The 24,095-nt window shown below is 35.0% G+C and overlaps 2 protein-coding genes across 3 annotated transcripts; both read left to right on the plus strand.

Annotated features, from left to right (window-relative positions):
- Positions 1 to 6,386: 6,386 nt before the first annotated feature.
- LOC149214942 (uncharacterized) lies at positions 6,387 to 7,329 on the plus strand. The gene has a single exon (XM_089391015.1). The coding sequence runs from the start codon at positions 6,642 to 6,644 to the stop codon at positions 7,125 to 7,127; it is 486 nt and encodes a 161-aa protein (XP_089247141.1). The 5' UTR covers positions 6,387 to 6,641; the 3' UTR covers positions 7,128 to 7,329.
- Positions 7,330 to 8,583: 1,254 nt separating this feature from the next.
- Positions 8,584 to 9,510, plus strand: LOC149214943 (uncharacterized). Of its 2 annotated transcripts, none has more exons than XM_089391017.1 (4): positions 8,584 to 8,704; positions 8,819 to 8,963; positions 9,046 to 9,088; positions 9,179 to 9,510. In XM_089391017.1, the coding sequence occupies exons 1-4, from the start codon at positions 8,673 to 8,675 to the stop codon at positions 9,193 to 9,195; spliced, it is 237 nt and encodes a 78-aa protein (XP_089247143.1). In that variant the 5' UTR covers positions 8,584 to 8,672; the 3' UTR covers positions 9,196 to 9,510. The 2 variants fall into 2 exon arrangements, with proteins under 2 accessions (XP_089247143.1, XP_089247142.1); XM_089391016.1 differs by having other exon boundaries at positions 8,597 to 8,723.
- Positions 9,511 to 24,095: the final 14,585 nt, after the last annotated feature.

A 24,095-nucleotide genomic window follows, 5' to 3' on the forward strand; every position in this document is an offset into this window, starting at 1 on the left:
ACTTTTGCTCCTGTTGCAAGACTTGAGGCCATCCGAATGTTCCTTGCTCTCTCAAGCTTTCAAAACTTCAAAGTATTTCAAATGGACGTGAAATCAGCCTTTCTGAATGGAGACTTGGAAGAAGAAGTATACATTGAGCAGCCAGATGGTTTCATTCTTGGAAATGATCCAAATCTTGTATGCAGATTGAAAAAGGCTCTCTATGACCTCAAACAAGCTCCAAGGGCTTGGTACTATCGTTTGGACAAATATCTTCATCAACAAGGTTTTTCAAAAGGATCAGCAGACAACAATCTTTATATAAAAGTTGAAAATGACAAATTGATGATACTTGTTGTGTATGTAGATGACATTATCTTTGGCAGCAATGAAGAAGCTATGAGTCAAAGCTTTGCCTTGGTGATGCAGAAAGAATTTGAAATGTCCTTGCTGGGAGAACTGACATATTTTCTTGGTTTGCAAATCCAACAAAATGAAGGAGGGATCTTCTTGTCTCAAACCAAGTATCTCAAGCAGATTTTGAAGAAATATGGTATGGAAGAAGCAAAACCAGTATGTACACCCATGGTCACAGGATGTACCTCAGTGCAAATGATGAATCAGCAGCAGTGCATCAACCAACTTACAGATCCATGATTGGAAGTCTACTTTATTTGACAGGTACCCGACCAGACATCATGCATGCAGTGGGAATAGTTGGAAGATTTCAGGCAAATCCAAAGGAAACTCATCTTCAGGCAGTAAAGAGAATCTTCAAATATCTTCAAGGGACTCAAAACTATGGCTTATGGTATCCTAGAGATACAGATCTCACACTTCATGCTTATACAGATGCAGATTGGGCAGGAAGCGTGGATGACAGGAAAAGCACAAGTGGTGGTGCATTCTTTATGGGTTCCAGATTAGTATCTTGGTTCAGCAAGAAACAAAGTTCGATTGCCTTGTCTATAGCTGAAGCAGAATATGTTGCTGCTGCATCTTGCTGCACTTAACTCCTTTGGATGATGCAGACCTTGCAGGATTTTCAAATCACTTGTACACCACCCATCTCCATCTTATGTGATAATACAAGTGCAATCAGCATTTCAAAGAACCCAGTCATGCATTCAAAAACCAAGCACATACCAATCAAGTATCACTTTCTCCGGGAACAAGTGCTTGAAAAAAAGGTCAAGTTGGAGTATGTTCCTTCTAAGGAATAGGTTGCTGATATACTCACCAAACCATTGCCTAGGGAGACCTTTGAATACCTCAGGCAAAAGCTGGGGGTTGTTGATGCATCATCTTGTTGTTGAATCTCTTCTGATTGTTGGTTGTATGCAAGGTTCATCTGAAGTATATGCGTACATGTGCTGGGTTGCGGATTGGTCAAAGATCAAATGGCACAGGTTCAAGGGGAGCATATCATGCATTGTTGGCATTATGGAGGAAGTACAAAAGGAGATCATGGATGTTGGTCTGAATATTGCTGCAATACGTCTCTATCTCTTTCATGGTCATGGATTATGGTTCTTCTTTGCAGATCTGGTTTATAGTCAGGGGGAGCATGTTCTTAGGGGGAGCATAACCCTTTGCCCTTGATGTCAAAGGGGGAGAGTGATTGGTTGTTGTTGCCATCAAGTCCAAAGGGGGAGATTGTTGGCATTATGATACATATGTTGTACTTGATGGCAACCCACTCATCTCAGATAATAAATTATAGTGTAGAGAAAAGTTCACGCACTTTCATGCAAGGAAAAGCGTGTATAGGTTGGAGAACTTACCTTTGGTCCATGGTAGTTAGTCCTTGGTATTTGAACCTATGAGGAAAAGCGCGTATATGTTGGAGAACTTACCTTTGGTCCATGGTAGTTAGTCCTTGGTATTAGTCCGACAGTTTTTGATCCTATGGTTTTGGCCCGTGGTATTGCATCCAAAAAAGTTGATCTCACGCACTTTCATGGTTGGTTCATGGTATTAGTCCAACAGTTTTTTGATCCTATGGTTTTGGCCTGTGGTATTGTGAAAGGCCTAAGACTATAAAAGAGGAAGGAGATCATTTGGCAAAGCATCTTCTGAATTATCGAATATCTGATAAAGTGCTAGATCTGGAATATTGTGATTGGGTTTTGGTGCAGATCTGGATCTGAATGAAGAAGGAACCTGAGCGTAAGGAGAAGGATAAGTTCTATTGATGGGTCAAAATCTTAAGGCTGGAATAGTGGTATCTCTATAAGATTTTGATCTGTGATATGTGGCATACACTTGATCTATAAATCTAATAATCTGGGTCTGAATTATTGATGCATGTTTTATTTTACACATGTTATGATCTGGGTATGTCTGATGTAACAACTGCAAAGTTATAAGGAAATATTTGCAGATCTGTATGCGGGTTGGCTTTGGTGAAATCAGAGATTGATGATGCAAGTGTGGTTGATGGGTTTTTGATGTTCTTGGATCCAGTTTGAAAATTTATGAAAAGTGGTCCTTGAAAGAAAAGAAGTAGGGGGTTGTAGCTCCCTTCCAGGAGAGACTGGAAAACGAGAGAGAGTTGTAGCTCTCTGCAGGTTGCAGCCTGCGTACTGGTAAAAGACTGCACCAATACAAAACCATTGTAAAAGGAGTTTCTAATTTGAAAGAAGATAGAGACATATTGCAGCAGGTGGTTTTCACCCACATTGGGTTTCCACCTTACATCTTGTGTTCTTTGGTGTGACTATCTGTTTTCTTTGTTCATGCTCATTATTTTATGGTACTGACATGCAAAAATAATTCAAAGAATAAATAAGGAAGATTTATTAAAAGAACTTGATAATACTGATTCACCCCCCCTCTCAGTATTATTTCCAACAGAAAGCACGAACTCCGCTAAACTCATAGACAAAGATCACCAAAGATAATCTATTCCAAATCAAGCCAAAATTATTTGAATCCGCGGGGACTAATTTGGCTCATAACCATGCAAAGTCTAATTTATCTCGGAACGATGCAGATTCTTAGATAATCTATTGCAAATCAAGCCTAAACTATTCGAATCTGCAGGGCTTAATTGGGCTCAAAACCACGTAGAGTCTAACTTGGCTCAGAACCATGTAGAGTCTTACCATAAATACAAGCTCAATAACAAAAAAAATCTATAGACTGATTATATCAAATCTTCACAATGTCATGTAGAGAACGATAGCACTAGAAATTGATTATTTCAAACATTTATTCACAGTGTTAGGTAGAGCACGATAAAACACAATGGCTAGAGTGGGCGTACCCGAGTCATGTCCAATATATTCACACATCACATTGACAGGAGTGGTAGCTCACTAAATAGACGCATGGTTTCTTTTTCTAATTTTCACTAAACGTGTGGTTTCTTTTTCTATTTTCACTCAACACGTGGTTATAATTTCATATTTTTAGAAACACTAGCTCATCTGCATAATCAAGGCGAGGTATAAATATTTGAAAACAAGATTTAGCTCTGATGGTTGACATGTCTTATTATGCTCTATTATTTTATTTGAGCAATGGAAATATTGATTTAGTTTTGTATATGCAAGGCTAGGTATAGATATTTGAAAATAAAATTTAGCTTTGACGGCTAATATGTCTTATTATGCTCTATTATTTTATTTGGGCAATGGAAATATTGATTTAGTTTTGTATATTCAAGTGTCCTTATATTTGACATAGCTAGATTGCATTTCACATTTTAATGACTTGTTATGAATATTTTAATGACTTGTTATGAATAATTCTCATTTGGATGAAGACTTCTGTATTTGAGCAATGGAAATATTGAATTAGTTTTATATATCCAAGTATATTTATATTTGACATAGTTGGATTGAATTTAACACTAACACATTTTAATGAGTTGTTATGAATAATTCTAATTTGGATGAAGACTTCGGTCCGACAAGTCTGGGGCTGGTTTATGCGCGTTAAAGAACCGGGTGGATGGCTGGCTACAGAAGAGTTGGCAAGTGAATCAGTCCTTCCAGTCACTTCATTAGGTTTATTCATTGCCTGGCCCTCGACTCTTAGTCAGTTTTTCCAATCCCCTTTAAGACTTATTGATAGGTAATCTAGCACTAATTAAAAGACTTACTCTTTGCACTTATCGTAGAAGGATCGCCCAAGTTTAAATGATTTACTCTCAACATACAGAGGCGACAAGCGGTCCAGAGTATGACAACCAACTGATTGAATGGACTTAAGGTATCACTCACAATATTGGGCGCCCATTTTGAGAAGAAATTAATGTTTCAACCTACTTGATGAATCGTTGGTAGACCCACTGAATGGTTCTATTAAATAATAGCTCACATGCCAAAATTGTTCTCATGCGCCGAAACGGTGCATTGTGGAATTATAATAATATATCTTTTAAAAATAAAATTATTATAATTTTCTAAACATTTACTTGTTTATTTATTATTATAATGAAAATGTGTTCTAAATTTCCACTGTCCATTATCTACATTCATATATTTCAATTGTGGTTTTAAAAATTCATATTGTTATTAACAGAATTGTTGGTTGTGTTCTTCATTACCTACATTCAATTGTGGATCTCTAGAAATTCATAATGTTACCAATATAATTGTTAGTTTCGTTGTCCATTAGCTACGTTATATTGTGGAACTCTAGAAAATTCATGTTATTACAAGCAGAATTGTTGCCACCATAACAGTCTACTCTTCCGGGACTTCCCACCAAGATACTAGAATCACACAAAACAAATATATATATATAGATTACCGATATAAATTTTCCTCCTTGCTTTACTATGTTTAACTTTGCAATTGAAACATATTGGTTGCATGCAACACTTGTTAATTCATCCATTGACTCATTTTTTTGGGGGGCTTTCTTGCATTTTGACCAAAGTTTAATGCTCACAATTTTATTCAACTAAATTTTAGCCAAAGTTTTTGGTTCTAAAAACATTCTACCTCTTATTATAGGTTTCACTTGGCCTTATGCAGGAAAATTGTGGCAATGTCATTTTATCCAATGTTTCGTGGTCTTATATAGGAAATTTGTGGCAATATCATTTTATCCAATGTTTCGTGGTATTATATAGGGTTGCCAATTTCTTTATATCCAATGTTTTTGCAACCAATGTACTTGGAGGCCCATTCCATGTGTCTATCAAGGCCCTTTCCACATGGCTATTAGAATGCAATTGTGGTATGGTAAAACTGTGGTATGGTAAAGGTCGGTGCAGAAGGCTTAAGTAGAAAATAGGGCAACTGCTTCACCATTTTGTCGCAAAGGAACATGGATTCTACAAGAATTCAACTCCACCTTTTAGAAGTGCTCTCATATCTACTTACCTTCTGGTAAATACTTATCTAGAAAAACCTTATTGTGCAATTAATATTCCTCTATTTACGAAGGAGTCTTCTTTTGCCAATGTTAAAATTAATACTTTCATCTCATGTATATGTTAAAAGTAATACTTTCATGTCATGTAACCAATATTGGTTACATGATGATTTGGCTATTTGCAGATTAAATACGGCTTAAGAATTTATCAAACTATCCCGATCTTTTTGAAATTGTCAAAATAAGTAGGGATAGTTTTCAACAAATTTGAAGTATGGAACCCGTGAGGGAGGAAAGGTTGGTAGTGATGTTGCGTACGGATGGGAGCTATTGGCCGGGCCAGCATGATACAACCTCTCCCTAAATTGACCAATTCTGTGCAACCTCCCGGTACAACTGTTGGTCCCGTGACGACCTAATCAATGCAGAAGAACTCGGCAGCCGGGCTTGTCCCACTCAAGTAGGTTGTCCTGGAATTTCCTCTCGTTGGAAGCAGCTTTTAAACTTTTCAAATTGCACGCAACCCGCTCCATTGCTCCACGTAACAAAGCCATCTCCGTCACATTATTTACTGCAAACTAGTGATATGGTGAATTATTTTTCATAGAGTATAAGTACAGAGAAACGGTTCAAGGTTGTCAAGTTTCACGAATTTGTGTAGATGGTACCATTAAAAAGAATTAAACATCTCAATATTAAATTTTTTGAAAATTTTTAACTCACCATCCGGTGAAACTATGACATCTGTATTGATTGTACCAAAAGCCGAATAGCTAGCACGTGCATTGGACAAAAAACCGAAGTTGCACGTCTCGTGGGATAAGGGTACTCCTGAAAAGTCTTTATTGTCATCAGTTTTGTTGAAAATTTGTGGAAAACTAGAGTTTCTATGTTTGGATAGAAATTAGGTCGAAAAGTGGAATCATATTTTAATGTTTTTAAGGAATTTTGATTAAAAGCAAACGTTTTGACTAAACAGAAAACGAAATATTAAATGATTAAATATTGGCTAACTACGAAGGCCACTCAATAAAAAGAGGGCAATTTGCGTGCCCTATGTACAATGTGGACTAAGCCGGTGTCTTCTCTATTGATATGCTACGTTTTCTCTCAAGTAAACCGTTTCTACACTTGTAGTTTTACCTAATCCGTTCTATATGGATTGTTCTCTATGAGGTTTCCATGTGATTTGCGTGGGCTAAGTTCTGCTCTCCCTCTGCAGTTTACTTGGGCATGGCTGCTGCAGCAACGAGAAGGGTTTTCACACTCTGAGATTTCGTTATTCCCGACTCTAGATATCAGTGTTTGTTTCATAGGTCTGTGATTGAACCATGGCTTCCTGCAAGAGACCGCAACGCTTGTTAGAATTAGAATTACATGCATCTGGTCGACAAGAGGCCTCAGATCGAGTAGATCCCAAACGCCAGCGGACGGGATTGGGTTGTGCTGGGGACGATTTCGAGGAATTTGTGGCTTTGTTGGATAGGATTCAATATATGAAAATCAAGCAAGCGCACTTGGGAGATTTGGATGAAAAATCCATGGCAGCTCAAGATTTGGAAGTTATCAAAACTAAATCGCCATGGATACCATCTTTCGAAATGGAAGACTTCTGTATCTCTGCAGCGAAGGATACAATGTCCCCTCAAACGGATATATGCAGTCCTCCTAGGAACGAGAATCCTAGCAATTCCGAGGACAAGGGAAAGCAAAGCATTCAACCTGCTAACCATCTCAAAACGACGACTTCTTTTTCAAGAACTTCATATGATAACCGCCCCGCTCAAAGTTTTGATCTGAACGTAGAGGCCTCGTGAGAACATTATACGGTCTGATCGGAAGTGTTTTAGACATTTACTCGCAGGTTTCAGTTGGAGTCTGTACAACTGCACCACTACTATGTACGCTGATAAGGATGTTGTATATGTACAACTTGTCCATTTCAGGCTTCAATTATTAAGGTGGTTTGATTTGATATTAACTAGGACTTCAAAAAAATTGTTTACTTAAAAGACAATGTTTGGCCCATATAAATTTTGTATTAAATGGACTTTGTATGTGGAAATCTGACATCCTCGAAGTTCAATGATATTTTATAAGATTTGTGGCTTGGACAATATTTGGTTTGGTTGTTGATTTTAGTAAGGTTTTCATGAGTCAAAATAGGTCTTGGTTTATGTCATTCTCAAGATTTGGTATTCAACGTTGAAGGCGTTAAAGATTTGAAGAAAAAACAAAAAGACTGTTAACCTAGGCATTCAAAATTGCTGGTTAAAAAAGTAATAAGTTGATGCGACTACTCAAAGTTGATAAAGTTGATAGTATGAGGATATAATATTAAGTTGATGTTAATATTGAAAGTTAATGGCTTATTAAAAATGTTTTTTCATTTCTTAAATATTATACATGACTTATTTAGAGCCATGTAAGCATGACATCTAAAATGGTTCGCTGACTTTAAAATGTAGTTAGGTATCAAACATGACTTTTTTTTGAAGCATTAAAACATTAGATTTAAAATGATTCGCTGGTTTTAAATTGTGGTTACATTCGTGTGCATGTTGTATAAGCGAAAAAATTTCACGGTTATGTATTTATTTTTTCTTAAAAATAGTCAATAAAAGAAAAAATGAAATTGCACAATAAAAATATCTATATAATTTTTAATCAATTTTAATATAAGGAAAAAATAAGTATTAATAAAGGTTGAAATTGCAGAGTAAAATTTATTATTGGTAATAAGTAATTAAAATAACATTTCTTACAGTTTTAGGTCGAAATTATAATGGAAATTGAAAAATTTATTAAAAAAATCAAAAATTTATTATTATAATTTTTATAAGTAGATTTTTTTCAATTTAAATTTTTTATCAGTGTGGCTTTGCATTTTTTTGAGCAATTGTTAGTTTTAAAAAAATAAATAAAAAACAGGTGGAGAAAAGAAAGCTACAAGACCAAGAGGTAAGATTGGTAGGGATGTTGCATGGGAGTGGGTGTAACATATATTCTCAAAAATAAAAAATAAAAATATTTGTTCACTGTTATCTACTATTACACATAGCCATATTATGTATACAATGCGTAATATATATCAAACATGAAACTTAACATAAAATACCATGTTCAACTTTTAATTCTTTCTTGCGGTAATTCACCCCCCGATGGTTATTCAATGCATTTTAAGGTGACTGCTGGAGTTCAGATGTCATCCAACTCTGTCATTAAAGTACACGTACACGGTACACCTTACCGACCTTTCCTCGACAACTGTGGGTTTTTTCTTTCATCGATCCGCTAGATGTTGATCCAACAGATGAGCTACGTCCAGAGGGAATGAGGTAACTGCCTACCTTCCACATCCGATGTTCCACAACATTCGAACAAGAACCACAAGGTAGAGGGGCTCTGTAATGGTGAGGTTTCTTCTCTTTTGAGGGTTTGCAAATAGCTAATCCATCCGTTGAATCACTGAACCGAACTCGACAAAGGTCGCAACTTGTTATTGCAGATCGAGCAAAGGATATGGCTACTCTACTGGTTCATTTTTCTCCTTCTGGAGGCACTCTAGCTACAGCAGTGTTACGTTCCTTCCTTCCACAAATCACTCAATCACGACATTGTTGCATGACACTTCTAAGGAGGTACATGTGCAGGTATGGGCTCTGATAAACACTGGCTGGGTTTAGTTAATTAAAATCTTGCTATATACTTACCCTTATCATTCTTTGTTGACAGAGATCCCACCCAGATTTTGCATTTGGTTCCTCGATTATTACAGGTAAGTTTTCTCTTTCACTCCTTCAATATTTCCACATTTAGGGTTATCATTACTTGATTTATTCTAACCCTCTACGATCATTTTCCGCAGGTAAGAGGGAGACCTAATAATTATTCTCTTTACGCATTCGGGTCCAAGGCATTAATAATGTACAGGTTCTGCGTTATTGTTCCATGTTGGTTTCTCTCACTCGATTTCGAGTCCTCTGGTTCGATTTGGGGATTTTTTTGTTTTAAAGTTGACCAAGCCGCTAAGACCAAGGACTCTGTTCGGTTTCTTAAGACAATAAATGCGTAATTTTATGTTATATCTGAACGATTTTCTAGTTCTACTGTACTTTGTACTAGCAAGGAATTCGGGGTTCCGAACAGTTTATTATTTTGAATCTTTCAGAAATATAACAACTCTGACAGATAACATCATTTTTTATTCATGTATAAATGGTTCATAATATGCTAGTTTTGGTAATTTTGTTATTGCATTGTGAAGGCAACATAAAGATGTGTAAATTTCCTTATGTAAAATTCCTTATTTCTAGGCTATCGTTCTACTCACATTTTTTTTGAATTAATACATTACAATTACAATAGGGTTTCTCATGGGTGTTTTGAGTGTGATATCTTAAATTTTATCAATGTTCTGCTATTTCTCATAGCATGTACTATTAGTTTTCTATTAAGAAATTTCTTCGTTTGTATGTTTAATCTGTTATTCCATTGCACTTATTTAACTCCTAGTCTATTCGAACTTAGAACCTGAGCATTTGTAACTTTATTTTGGGTATCTATACTTCTCAGAATTGGAGGGTTTTCTATTCAAAATTCCCCATTCATGTTTCCTGTATTAATTAAACCACAACTTATGTGTAATATACAACGTACAGGCTTTGTTTTGTGCATTTCTACAGGTTTGTATATTGAGGCTAAAATTACCTATTCAACCAAGTTCTACTTGTATTTACATACCTATATTCTGGTATCTAAACAAGATTGATAACCGAGTTGTACATATTTCACAAGATTGATAACCGAGTTGTACATATTTCTGAAGACCTGTATTCTGGTATTTAAACAAGATTGATAACTAAGTTGTACATATTTCTACATACCTATATTCATGTGCTTAAACAAGATTAACAACTAAGTTATGCATTTATCCATAGATTTGTACATTTATCCATAGATTTGTACACTGAGATTGAATAAATTTTATATCTAAATTATACTTATCTATTTCCTTTAGCTAAATAACTTCATTTTCTTACTTCATTTTCTTGGAAGATCTCACCACTCAGCCATGAGTCTGGTGATGACATCTGAACCCTCCCCCTACCTCTTCCCCTCCAGACAGTGGTATTCACTCTTTAAACCCTCCCCCGACCTCTTCCCCTCCAGACAGTGGTATTCACTCTTTAATTGAATCACCGTGAAATATCAAGACTAACTGTCTAGTTTCTAGTTTCTCTAAGACTCCCACTCGTTGGTTTCTCTAAGACTGCCACTCGTTTATTTCACCCAGCTCAAGGAGGTTCCTTTCCTTGGACCACCTCAAGGAGGTTCCTTGGACTATTCAGCAACATCCTACCTTCTCATTCAATGGACCAACCACCTCAAGGAGGTTCCTTGGACTATTCGGCAACATCCTACCTTCTCATTCAATTCCTTCCTTCCTCTCTACCTTCTCATTCAATTCTAAGACTCCCACTCCTTTATTTCACCCAGCTCAAGGAGGTTCCTTTCCTTGGACCAGCTCAAGGAGGTTCCTTGAACTATTCAACAACGTCCTACCTCCTCATTCAATTCCTTCCTTCCTCTCTACTTCTCATTCAATTCCTTCCTTCCTCTCTCCTCCAGCCCTTAGGTCTTCCTCAAATTCCCCCTCCTCTTGAGGAAAAGGATGAATAACCACCATAATTGTCTCACGAGGTTAATGCAACCAGTTTTCTATTTTGAAATATGTCTATTTCTATCATTTATTACAAAATTACTTTCGCTAAGTCAGCCATACGTTTTTTCATGTTTCCGCTTAAAACATAATATGATAAAGAAATTATAGTAAAACTAAAATAGTAAAATAGTAAAGTGGTAAAGAATTATTTTTATGTAGGTTGGTAGTGAGGAACACTGTCCCCGGTGTTCTTCTTAGGTCATAAAAACAAGGTCGAATAAGCTTCATGCATAAAATCCTCTTCTTCCCAGGTGGCTTCTTCCTAGCCAAAGTCTTCTTCCTAGCCAGCCAAAGTGGTTCCATTGCACTTTAACCTCGTTGATGACTCGTTTTGTAATGTTGTTTCTCTCCAACCAAAAATAGAAAGAGACTCTACCAGGAATTCTCCTTCCGGCTTGACCTATTCATTGTCACAAAATATCATAATTGTTTTTTTAAACTTAATGGACATATATATACAGTAAACTTTAATTCACTAATTGCCTGCACATTCTCCAAATTAATTATATGATTAGGATCATACACATATTTCTTTAATAAAGAGACATGAAAGACATTGTGGATGTGAATATGGTTTGGTAGCACAATTTTATATGCTATTGGTCTAATTCGTTCCAAAACATGAAAAGGATCGCAGTATCGAGGTGCTTATTTAGCACATCCTCTCACTGTAAAATAATTTTCTTTGGTTTAATTCATAATTACACATGATCCCCTTCCTTAAACTCTTTATAGGTTGTCTTTTTATGTACATAAGATTTTTTTCTATCTTGAGCAGCCTTCAAACTCTAGTGAACCTATTTAACTATTTGCTCCACCTCATATAGCATCTCAGGCCCCAGTGTTAATTTATTGACAAGGTTGCTCCAATATATGGGTACTCTACATTTCCTCCTGTAAAATACCTTGAAGGGGCTCATTCCCAGTGACTCATGGTATCCATTATTATAAGAAAATTCCACCAGATGAAGGTAATCCTCCTACTTGCTTGGTTGTTGCATCACAAACATTCTTAACATATCTTCTAGTACTTTTTTAACATGTTCCATCTTCCCATCTATTTGAGGATGGTGGGAAGTGTTGAACTGAATTTGTGTACCTAATCCAAAGAAAAGAGGTTTCCAAAATGTAGATGTAAATTTTACATCTCGGTCAGATATTACCACCTTGGGTATTCTATGTAATCTAAATATTTATTTCATAAATATATCAACAATTTCAACGGTATTATATGTGGACTTTACTAGTATAAAATGATCGACTTTTATTAACTTGTCAACTACAACCATAATGAAGTCATGTTGCTTTTTGGTTCTCAGAAGACCTATAATAAAGTCCAAAGTGATCATTTCCCACTTTTATTTTGGAATAGGCAAGGGATGCAGTAACCCCTTGGGATATTGATGTTCCACTTTCACTTACTGACACTCTAAAAATTTAGCCAAATATTTAGTTCTATCCTTTCTTAAACATAGAAATAACTTCTCTTAATAGCGGAAAATAATTTCTGGTATCCAGGATAAGAAGCATATGGTCTCCTACACAATTCATCCATTATAAATTTTTTAATAGAATTCTAGTTAGGAACATAATGTGATTCCTAAAGGTTAGCAGTTTATCTTGATTTATTCCATAATCATATTTGTCTCCTCTTTTCTGAGCATTATTAGCTTGCTGCGACAGAAAAAATAACTGAGGAATTTATAAGAGATTTATTTAATCATATTGGAAATTTTTTACTCTACTTGGCTTAAATTTACTTCATAAATGCAATGTAGCTTCCTACTTAATGCATCAGCAACTCGATTCTCTTTTCCTTTAAGATGAATTTTTTCAAAATCAAATTCGCTTAAAAAGGTTGTCCACCTATCTTGACAGGCATTTAAACTGGGTTGGTTAAAGAAATTGGTAAGACTGATATGGTCTGTTAACAACATAAACTTCTTTCCCAATAAATAATGTTGCCACACGTTCAAAGCATGTACTACTATTGTCAATTCTAAATTGTAAGCATAGTATCGTTGTTCATGGTCTTTTAGCTTGCGAGATTCGTAAATTATAACTTTTCCCTCTTGCGTTAATACTCCCCCTACACCTTCCTTACATGCATCTATGTATACAAAAAACTATTTTTCTAGGTCTACAACCTTGAGCATAGGTGCAATAGTGAGTAAATGTTTTAGCTACGCAAAGCTCTACTCACATTCAGTAGACCACTGTAAATTTCTTCCTTTCTTCTATAACAAACTTATAGGAAAGAAAATTTTTGAGAACCCTTCATTAAACCAATGGTAATACCCTGCTAGGCCCATAAAGGATCTAATATCAGAAACGTTCTTTGGAATGGGTCACTCCATAACGGTTTTGATATTCTCCGGGGCCATTGATATACCTTCTCTTGAGATAACATGGCCTAGATATTATATTTGGCCCTTGTAAAAATGACATTTACTATATTTAGCATACATTTGGTTGGCTCGTAGGATTTGTAACACAGCCCTTAAGTGATTTTCGTGCTCTTCCTAGTTCTTTGAGTAAATTAGTATATCGTCAATAAAAATCAATATAAACTTGTCTAAATATGGTAGAAAAATATCGATCGTCAAACTCAAGGAAGTTGCGGGGGCATTGGTAAGACCGAAAGGTAGCACCACAAACTCGTAATGACCATAGCGAGTTCGGAAGGAAACTTTACAAATATGTTCGTCTTTAATTCTTATTTGATGATCCCCAGATAATAAGTCAATTTTATAAAACACGCAGTCTCCCTGGACCTGGTCAAACAAATCATCAATTCGAGGCAACGAGTATTTGTTTTTTATAGTCACTTTATTCAAATGACGATAATCAATACATAATCTTAGGGTTCCATCTTTTTTTCGTACAAACAATACCGGGGCTCCCCATGGGGACACATTGGGGCGAATTTATCCTTAGTCAAGTAGCTCTTGCAACATCTTTAGTTTAGTCAATTTTGGTATGCTCATGCAATAGGGGGTTCTTGAAACAGGAATTGCACCCAGTACCAGTTCTATGGTAAAGTCAATATCTCGCTTGGGTGGTAGCCCAAGTATGGATTCAGGAAATAAAACAATGAATTCTTCGATGACAAGAAGATCTTCTAATGAAGTCATTTTGTTTTTAGAGTTGGTATAAACCACCTGTACAACATAAATTTGGCAGCCTTTTCTGATGCATCTACCTAACTGATTAGCAATAACATGACATAATTTAATATTTTTCTTAATTCCTTGAATTTCTTTTCTTTTTCATGTTTCAGTAAGGAAATTAACAGTTTTTTCCTTACAGTCAACCAAGGACCAATGACTCTTCAACCAGTCCATTCCCACTAAAACATTGTATGACCCTAAGGGAAGTACATTCAGATTTACACAAATTTGTTGTCCTGAGATATGAACAGGAAAATTTTCTATTTTTGCCGCTACCCTTCGCTTAGTGCCTGTAGCTAATTGAACTAGCCAAGGTTTTTGAAATTTGATACTTTGTAATTGGCATTCCTCTACAATTTTTAGGCTAATATAGCTCAAGCTGGAACTTGGTTCAACCAAAATAGAGACAGGTTTTTTAGCAATCTTACCTTCACATTCAAACATGGTGGGTTGATATTCCGCTTGATAGTCATCCAACATTGCGTTGATTCTTGGGATGCTTCTTTCCACCTCCCCAACCATGGAAGCTTCTTGCATATTAGTAATATGCTTGGCCCTTGCTCGATGAGGGAAGTTCTTGTAATAGTGGGCTTCTACACACCCCCAACACTGTAAGGGTTGCTTCTGCTACTCGTCATTTGTAGGTTTATTAACTACTTCATTTTCCCTTACTTCACTTTGTGCAAGCACCTTCAAGAGATTATTTGCTGGAAAATTATTAAACGTCCTTTTCTGTGAATTATTTCCAATAACAATCCTCGCTTGTCTATTACCTGGCAGGTTTCTTATCGCCTTTTGGTTCAAGCCACCCATGCTACCTTCATTATTTTGTTTCATTTTCTAATAGAAAATGTGGGCTTTCAGTATAACTTCATCCATTGTTTTTGGATAATCAAATTCCAGCTTCTTCTTCATAAAGTTAGGTAGGCTGCTAATGAAGCATTGAATTTTAGCTTTCCCCCCTGCATGTATGGTATTTACCGCAACAAGGAGGTAAATCGTGTTACAGATTCATACATGGTTAATGCCCCCAGCTTTAGATCATGGATCTCTTTTGATTTTTTGTCATAATAGAGTTTTGTCAGATATTTTTCCTTGAAATGTTTCTGAAAATTTGTCCAAATAACTTGTTGTTCTTCAATTTTCCACACAATTTCTATCTCTTCCTACCATAGAGCGGTCTTACCACGTAGCTGATATATAACTAATATGGGCTTTAAATTATCATTTTACTTGTAAATCTAGAAATTTTTATCCATATCAATCAACCATGCTTCTGCTGCTTCCTTAGTTTCACTCTCAAAAATTGGGGGTTTTTGGCCTAGGACTCTACGAGTATAGGATTCACTGCCTTTTTTCTTTCAGTTTGTCAAAGATATTATCGAAACATCCTTCATCATTATCCTGTCCCCCTGCTGACTCAGAATTATCTTCTCTTTAATGGAAGGTTGTAGTTTTATTTCCATTACCGGCACTCGGGTGAGGCCCACACTCATTCTACCAATTAGAAAAAATTTTAAGAATCTTGTCTTGTTCCTGTTGTAACATCACATTATCGAATGTCAAGTTGGTCATATTAGCACGTAATTGTTCGACAATTTCTAACAAAACGACGTTGGCCTGATGAGACTCTTCTCCCAGTTGTATCTACATTTTAGGATCAACTCCTAAATAAGATGCTTCTGGCTGATTTGGCAGTATGGATCCCCTCTGCATTCTATCCTTGAGGTTCCCTCTCTCACTCTATGTTCATTCATCCACACATTGTTTCACTTTAGTTCCCAAGAAGCCTCAGTGTTGGAACCTAGGCTCTGATACCATATGTGACATGTATTCATATATATGAAAAAATAAAAAATAAAAAATCTTTATTGTTATCTATTATTACACATAGCCATATTATGTATTCAATGTGTAATATGTATCAAACATTAAACTTAACATTAAAGACCATGTTCGACTTTTAATTCTTTTCTGCACGAAGATAGGTAATTCACCACCCTAAGGTTATTTAATGCATTTTAAGGTGATTGGTGGAGTTCAACTATCATCCAACTCCATCATTAAAGTACACGTACACCTTCTCGAACTTTCCTTAACAGCTGGGATTTTTTCCTGCCATCGATCCACTAGATGTCAATCCAATGGATAAGCCACATCTAGAGGGAACGAGGTAACCTCCTACCTTCCCCATTCAACATTCCATGACATTCGAACAACAACCTCAAGGTAGAGGGGCTCTGTAATGGTGAGGGTTTTTCTCGTCTTGAGGGTTTGCAAATAGCTAATTAAGGTCAAATGTTATAAACAATATTTCCTAGGTGCACAAATTGATAAAGGTGCCACGAATAGTTGTGCTACATATGGGGCAATACCAAAGTACTATTGGCAGCCAAGACATGTGCATTTCAAAGCAATAAATAAAGCAGTCATGCCCATAACTACATGTTATCTGGGTTTTCCAATACTTTTGAATGGTGTTTCCACCTGTGTGAATCTATATTGTTTTGATGTTGGTTGTGATATTATTTTGGGCCAAGATTTTGTTAGAAGACACAAACCCTTCACAATTGATCAAGAAATTGTTATCTTTCATACTCAAGGAAAACCAATTCAACTTCAATACAAAAGTGATATTATAATAAGAATATTTTATAAGCAACCATATGTGATAGAAGGATCCCTAGAAAAATTGTCAAAAATAAATAAGATAGTGAGGCATGCAAAACTACTTGGACACGAAGAGCTTGGGGATATTGCTGAAAAATTAAAGCAAGAATGCACATTTGGCTACCCAGATGCATTTTTGTCAAGAGACAAATACTTTGTATTTCTTACTTATAAAGAATATTTCCATGGAAAGCCACATAAAGCTTCAAAAAACTCAATGTCTCCACAAGAATTACAAACTTGCAAAGAAGAGATTAAATAATTGTTGAAGAGAATATTAAGTGAACCAAGTAGAAGCCCTTGGGCTTGCCCTACATTTTATGTCAATAAACATTTAGAGAAAAAAAGGGGAAAGAAGAGATTGGTAATAAACTACAAAGCTCTTAATGACACATTTCTCCATATAAGGTATCCATTTCCCTCAAAAGAGTTATTATTTGCAAAAAATTGGCCAGAATAATATATTTAGTAAGTTTGATCTAAAAAGTGGATTTTGGAAGATAGGGATAACTCCCAAGGACATGTTTAAAACAACTTTTGTGGTTCCTTTTGGCCATTACTAATGGTGTGTCATGCCCTTTGGTTTAAATATGCTCCATTTTAGTTTCAAAAAAGGATGGAAGATATTTTTAGGGATCTTGATTTTGTTATTGTATATATTGATGATCTATTAATCTGCTCCAAAGACATAAAAGACCACAATTACCATTTGCATATTGTATATAGAAGAGTTTTCAACCATGGCTTATTATTATCCAAAAATGATTCTAAATTTGTTATTGGAAAAACCAAGATAGAATATATTGGTCTCATTTTATCACAAGGCAAGGTAGAACCCCAAGATCATGTTTTAAAAGCCTTGCAGAAATTTCCTGATTAGATACTAGAAAGGAAGTAGTTGTAGAGGTTATTTTTTCTCTAAACTACATCAAACAGTTGTATGAGAATCAAGCAAAAGATGTTAAATGTTTGCAACAAATATTAAAGCCAGGAATTGCATGGATTGATAAAATGATAAAATAAGTCCAAATTATTAAGAAAAAAGTCCAACATCTTCCAAAGTTGCATCTTCCAAATTTAGATGTTCCATTTATTTTAGAAACAAATGCCTCAGAGTAAGTATGGGCGGTATTTATTACAAAAACATACCAAGAGAGAATAAATTTGTATGTACTCATCAAGGAATTTCAAAGATGCATAAACAAAATACCCTTCCTCACATAAAGAAATTCTTGCAGTAAAAAATAACATTAAGAGATTTCAATGCTTTCTTAATCCAATTCATTTTACTGTAAGAACAAATTTAAAACATATAAAGGCATGCTCACAAATTGGAGACTACTTGAGAAGGGAAATAATCGAGCATTAAGGTGGAGTTTATGGCTAGATGGTTATGACTTTGATATAGAGTATAAATTTGGTAAAGATAATTGCATTGTAGATATTTTAACCAGAGAAGGAAGCAAATTCCAAGAAATAAAAGTTTTAACAAGAGGAAATTAGGCCATGGAATCTCCTCCTATTTCTCTATCAGGGTACAGATGGGTAATTATCTACAATTCTTGTACCTATTTTTTATGTTGGTCGTTCTTTGTAAAAACCCTTTATTTTCTACCTTCATTAGTCCTTCATAAAATCCTTAGTTAGTGGGTTGATAAGAAAAAATATGATTGGTATTATAGATCCCTCAGAATAGTCTGTAGTCACACCCATAATCCTTATATTTGCTAAATTATTATTCGTGGCCCATATCTTAGTCATATGGATTAATGTTTATTATTCATAAATGTCAAAATATATAAAATTATTTTAATAGTCATGTCCTATAATGAGATTACCAATCCCTATAGTTTGTGGGGTCCATGGTTTAAAATCCTTATGTATAAGTTTTGTCCAATAAAGGAATCTATCATAAACCTCACAAGGCCTCAATTCACTTATCTACTATATTAGGATAAGGATATGGAAGAAGCTGCAATATCAGAAGCATGTTTCCAATTTCAATTGAATTTTCTCACATCATAATTGGAACTCACACATGGAATTCCACATTTTCTAGAGAAGGCTTCTAATAATACTTGGTATTCTGAACTTGTTTTGTTGAAGCCGTCATATAAGGGGAATCCGGTCTATGATCAGGAATCATATGTCTTTTACAATATTCTAGAGAATCCACCACATTAGGTTGTTGTAGGGATCTAATTTTATTATTGAGTCAATAAATACATTACTAACATTGACAATGAAGAGTAAAATCATTAACAAAATGTGAATATTGAGCATTTTGAAGAGGAATTAATGATTTCTTTAAAGCAGAAACATTAGTGAACATCAAGCAATTAGAAAGAAAACTATGATCTGAACAAGAAGAAGTTAAATCATATGAAAGAGTAACTTGACCAAACTGATGTTGTATGTATTTAGCTTCGAAATCAGAGGAGAATGTAGAGATTGGAAAATATTCACCATCAGAATTTTAATAGGACACATGTTCCCATTCCTCTGGTTCATAGGTTGATTGGAAAATAGCCATGAGTTCTTGTTGGTGCTTAGACTTCTGCTTATGAGGAAAATTATTGGTCGAGTGATCTTTCTTCTTTCATATATAACAAACATAAGTCTTTGATGGACTTCTACTTTTCTTGAAAATAAATGTTGATATGGCTAGAGTAGATCTCTTCTTTCTCACGAATTTACATCTCTTTGAATAAGAATATTTAGATTGGTTGCAAGAACAATTATTGCTTGTACAAGAATAATAATGTTTATATATTTTATCTTTTCCTTTATGACAACCAAAATGGTAAGTCTCAACATAAGTGTTACACTGTCAGGATTAAATCCTAATTGCTTTTTATTATTATTTTGAACCTTACTTTTGAGACATTCTTTTTGCAATGCAAGCATAATTTGATCTTGTAGTTTTTCCGAAGAAATATATTCAATACTTTTGTTCAGTTCCATATAAATTCTTTGACAAGAGCAAGAAGCATTCCGAGCATGGATGCCAAATCATTCCTAATGTAACTAATGTTATCTGGGTCTAGAGTCTTATATAGTAAACTTTGCATTGCGCAATAAAAATCAGAACGTTGTTTAATATTGTAAAATCGTTGTGGCATATACAACTGAGCATAGTGATTATTTGGGTGAGGAGTGATACCATAAAATTACTTCATTAATTATTTAGATAATTCCTCCATTGGATTTTTAGACTCCATAATGCTTATTTTATCTTCATGCCAGAGATGATCACACCATAGTCTTACTACTCCCATGAATCCCAAAATAATTCTTAATGTTAATTCCTACCATGGAATTCATTTATTGTATTGGGAATTTTGTGTCATGGCCCATGCATTTAGTCTTTGAATAGTCATCAAAACTTCATCTTTTGATTTGTAATTAAGATTAATTATAAGAGAAAGATCTTGATTTTCTTTGCTCTAGGCACAATAATTTTTAGTATTAGATGGATCATAGGGAACCCAAGAATTTGAGCCACATTTCATTTTACACCATTTTTCCAAGGTAGATTCAAAAGGTTCAGAACCCCTATCTTTGCCAATGTTTCTTGGAGGATTTTGGATCTTCTTCCATCTTAACCATATTTTTTTGGAAAATTCTAGACTATAAAATCTATGCAATGGATGGATTAATTGAAGTAAAACTAGTGCAATATCAACACATAATCAGTTCAACATGGACACATGCTACATTGGAGTTAGGACTACATATCATTTCAATCTACATACCATTTTTTCATGTGGGGTTGTTGGGTGTGATCGTTAATGGGGTTAACTCTATTTCATTATGGGATTAACTCTTATTTGGAGGCTAGACCCTCAAGCTACCCACCAAGCCAAGTGGGAAGTCCACACAATCCAATTTGAGTTTTCATGTTGGTGAAGTTTTGTGTATTTAGCAATTTCATCCATTTTCCTTTAATGGAGTGGTGTAGTCAAGTGTTTATTCCCTATTACCGATCCATATGCATGGGCAACTTTAGGAGGAAAAAAATATCATATCATGCAACATTCCATGTTGATAACCACTACTATGATCCAGAATTAGCCAACCTCATATTTCTATCACTCATTCTCTTTCCAATACATCCATTGGTATAGCCTACTTATCTAATGAAGATGGGTCATCAGTTATGAGGTATGTTAACCATTTTTTATATTCGATGTGTTATTTTTTAGTGTTTGAGGAATTATAGTATGGATAAAATTATGAAATTAGATTATAAATTGTTTTTGGTTGTGTACTTGTTCTCTTATTTCACCTCGGTGGTTATCAATTTCCCTAATTCAATGTGACCTTTCTTAGGTTCTCTGTTTCATTATTTAAGAGGGGCATAAATAGGAGGCTCTGATGATGGTAATGATCCATATTATTCATACTTACCACTTGTCATCATTACCCTCATTTCATTGCCACATCTTTTGATTTTTTGTTGTTAGTCACTTGTACATGTTCCATGTATACCTTATTATATGAGAAGAAGGGGTTGGAAATACTTGAGCTTGATGAAATTGTCAAAAAAGAAAAAGAATAATCTAAATGTTAGAATTTAAAATAATGTAAAGGAATGTAAAATATTTAAAATCCAATTATAGCTTGAGATTTGTAACCTCTTATATATCCACTCATCCCAAAGAGAATCCATGCATAGCACACCTATCAAATTAAAGAATTATCAATGAACAGACTAACCCTATCGAAGCAATAAACTTCCCATTATTAAAGGGGGGTTATAATATCTTTATTATATGCTAATAAATGAAACTTATTAAACAAACCATTTCAGATGAAAAAAAATGGAAAATAAGGAGGCTTGGAAGAAACAAAGGTGAGTGAAGGTAACTCATCTAGCTAAGCACTCCCTCTACAAAGGTGTTCATGGACAATGGCTTTACATAACCTAGTATACGGTATGATATATTTCGTGAAGTAAACCCCTAGCCATAACCCATATTTTTTGAAAGGGTTATCTTAGGAAATATTCATTGGGGTTGGAGGCACCTCATAGTTTCATGTGAAAAACTTCCCATACCTAAGTCTAATAACTTATATATAATCATAAGCAAGTAAGGCATTTGCACATAATATTTGTGTGAAGTAGTTTGATGAATTTGACATAAAATATGGTCCACATGATGCTCTTATGGTTCTTGTACCCATTATGCAATATCCCCCCCCCCCCCCACCCACTTTTTGATGATGTAAATACATGTACCTTTTATTAGGCTAGTGAGCCAGAAGTACTTTATTGGTCTTTGTGCCCATGTAGTTGAAAATATATTGATATGTTGATTTTTGGTAAAGTGGCTAAAGGACACACAATGTGAATATTGTAAATGTACATATCCTTAAATATTAGTAAAATAAGGTTCGCTACGGAGCCCAATCCACAAAAAGAGTATGGGGGACATTGCAATCCAAGGACAAAGGCAACGACTGGATAATTTGGTGAAAAGTGCACCTGGGGCCCATGAGGGTTCTAAAGGGTGCCACATGGAAAGTAGGGCCATGCATATATAAAACAAAATGTATTGGTACTATGGGGAGTTAATACTGCAAAAGGTAAGGGGGATTAGTGAGTGAGTCCTAGGGAGGAGTCTAAGATTGACTGATGGCTAGTGAGTCATGGGGTTGGATTCTAGAATGGTCATGGTACAATTATTAAGTTAATTGTTCAATATGGATGCATCTTGTTTATGATTGGAGCCCCAAATCTCACTCCAAGAGCTTGGTGCTCCAAGGGTTTGTTGATCCTATTTATGGCATGACAACCATGGAGTTCTAGTGGGAACTTGATGTCATTTTTAGGCCTAGACAGTGCATAGAGATCTAGAGCAACACAACTATTGGGTTCGCACCTTAGTAATTAGCCCAGAGGGTGCCTGGAGCCTTGTTTTTTTAGGTTTCCCCCTCGGTCATGGAGGTACGTATATTTTTTATTATTGTTTCCCTTGGAGTTCTCGTGCCATCTCGGGGGCGACTTGGTGGTTGAGTTTATGAACCACTAGGTTTATGGCTGGGTGGAACGTGGAGAGCTTGCATTTAGTTGGATCTTTTATATAGATAAGTACCACATTCTACAATATTTGGTCTATGCATTATTATGTAAATTTATGGGTTTGGTTATAAACCCTGATTCAGGTATTTTTCATGGTTGCAACGTATCATGTGTTGTATTTACTTGTGTGATGTGTATATAAACCCTAGCCAAGATTTGGTATTTTTGAGTTTAAATTCCTGTTGTGCATTAATGTGAACCTACTAAGTTAATGTTGTTGAAGAGAATTCCTTATATATGTGCTTGGAGTGATTTATTTATCCTATTGTGAATATTTATTTGCAATTAATTAGATGTTAATTGCCTACATATGGCATACTACGCTGCATTTTAAAATAAATATAATTTCCAAGTAGTATAAGAATTATGACAAAATTCAATGCACTTCCATAATATATTTAATGATATTTATGTGGTACTATAGAGTGGTGTTTCTCGACTGGTGATTGGGGACATTACAATTGGTATCACAACCAACTTTTCAACATTGTGCCTCATTGGGGTAGTTAGGGAAAATTGAGAAATTTACATGTTACCCACCAACTATTCGATGAAAGTCATAATGGTGGAAATGGTGAAACTTCCATAAAAATTTGGGACAAATACTACAAAAGGGAACTTAGTGGAATGTGGGTATTGTTATAGACTAGAAATTGAAGGTTCTAGGAAAAATCTTGCCACAATAGGGATAAATTTGTGTAAATAAAGTATATGGAGGTTACAAAGAAATTCCTGATTAATATAGTTATTGGAAAATTTCCCTCAAATCAGAGCTAATTCACCCTCAGAGGTGGGGTCCCAATTGGTGGAACCCTTGGTGAACTGCCCTTAATGAAAAAAGACTATCAACACTGACTATAGTTTCAAAGTGTTTGCTAAAATGCCTGAGTGAAATGTTTTCTTAAAGAATACAATGATAAGAGAGTAAGAAAGTATGTCCATTATATATATGTATTTATGTATATAATAAAAATGTTGAAGATAAAAATTACTACAAAAGGGGCATTACACATATGTGTATAAATAAATTTATATATATTTGTATGTATAAATACAATGATATAAGGTTATAATTTGTATGGAGGGCATATTACATTGGAATGAATTAATGCCCAAAGGGTCTGATGACAGCTCA

This window comes from Pinus tabuliformis, chromosome 1_1, assembly GCF_031772625.1.
Source record: "Pinus tabuliformis cultivar Carrire ecotype Pingquan chromosome 1_1, CPIR1, whole genome shotgun sequence".
In the NCBI taxonomy this organism is placed as follows: Eukaryota; Viridiplantae; Streptophyta; class Pinopsida; order Pinales; family Pinaceae; genus Pinus; species Pinus tabuliformis.

What these genes read in the sequence shown, in the direction of transcription:
- LOC149214942 (XM_089391015.1), top strand. Translation starts at nt 6,642, where the DNA reads ATGGCTTCCTGCAAGAGACCGCAACGCTTGTTAGAATTAGAATTACAT.
- LOC149214943 (XM_089391016.1), top strand. Translation starts at nt 8,833, where the DNA reads ATGGCTACTCTACTGGTTCATTTTTCTCCTTCTGGAGGCACTCTAGCT. An exon ending in CTAAGGAGGTACATGTGCAG is followed by an intron (nt 8,964 to 9,045) that starts GTATGGGCTCTG and finishes CTTTGTTGACAG; the next exon opens with AGATCCCACCCAGATTTTGC. An exon ending in TGGTTCCTCGATTATTACAG is followed by an intron (nt 9,089 to 9,178) that starts GTAAGTTTTCTC and finishes CATTTTCCGCAG; the next exon opens with GTAAGAGGGAGACCTAATAA.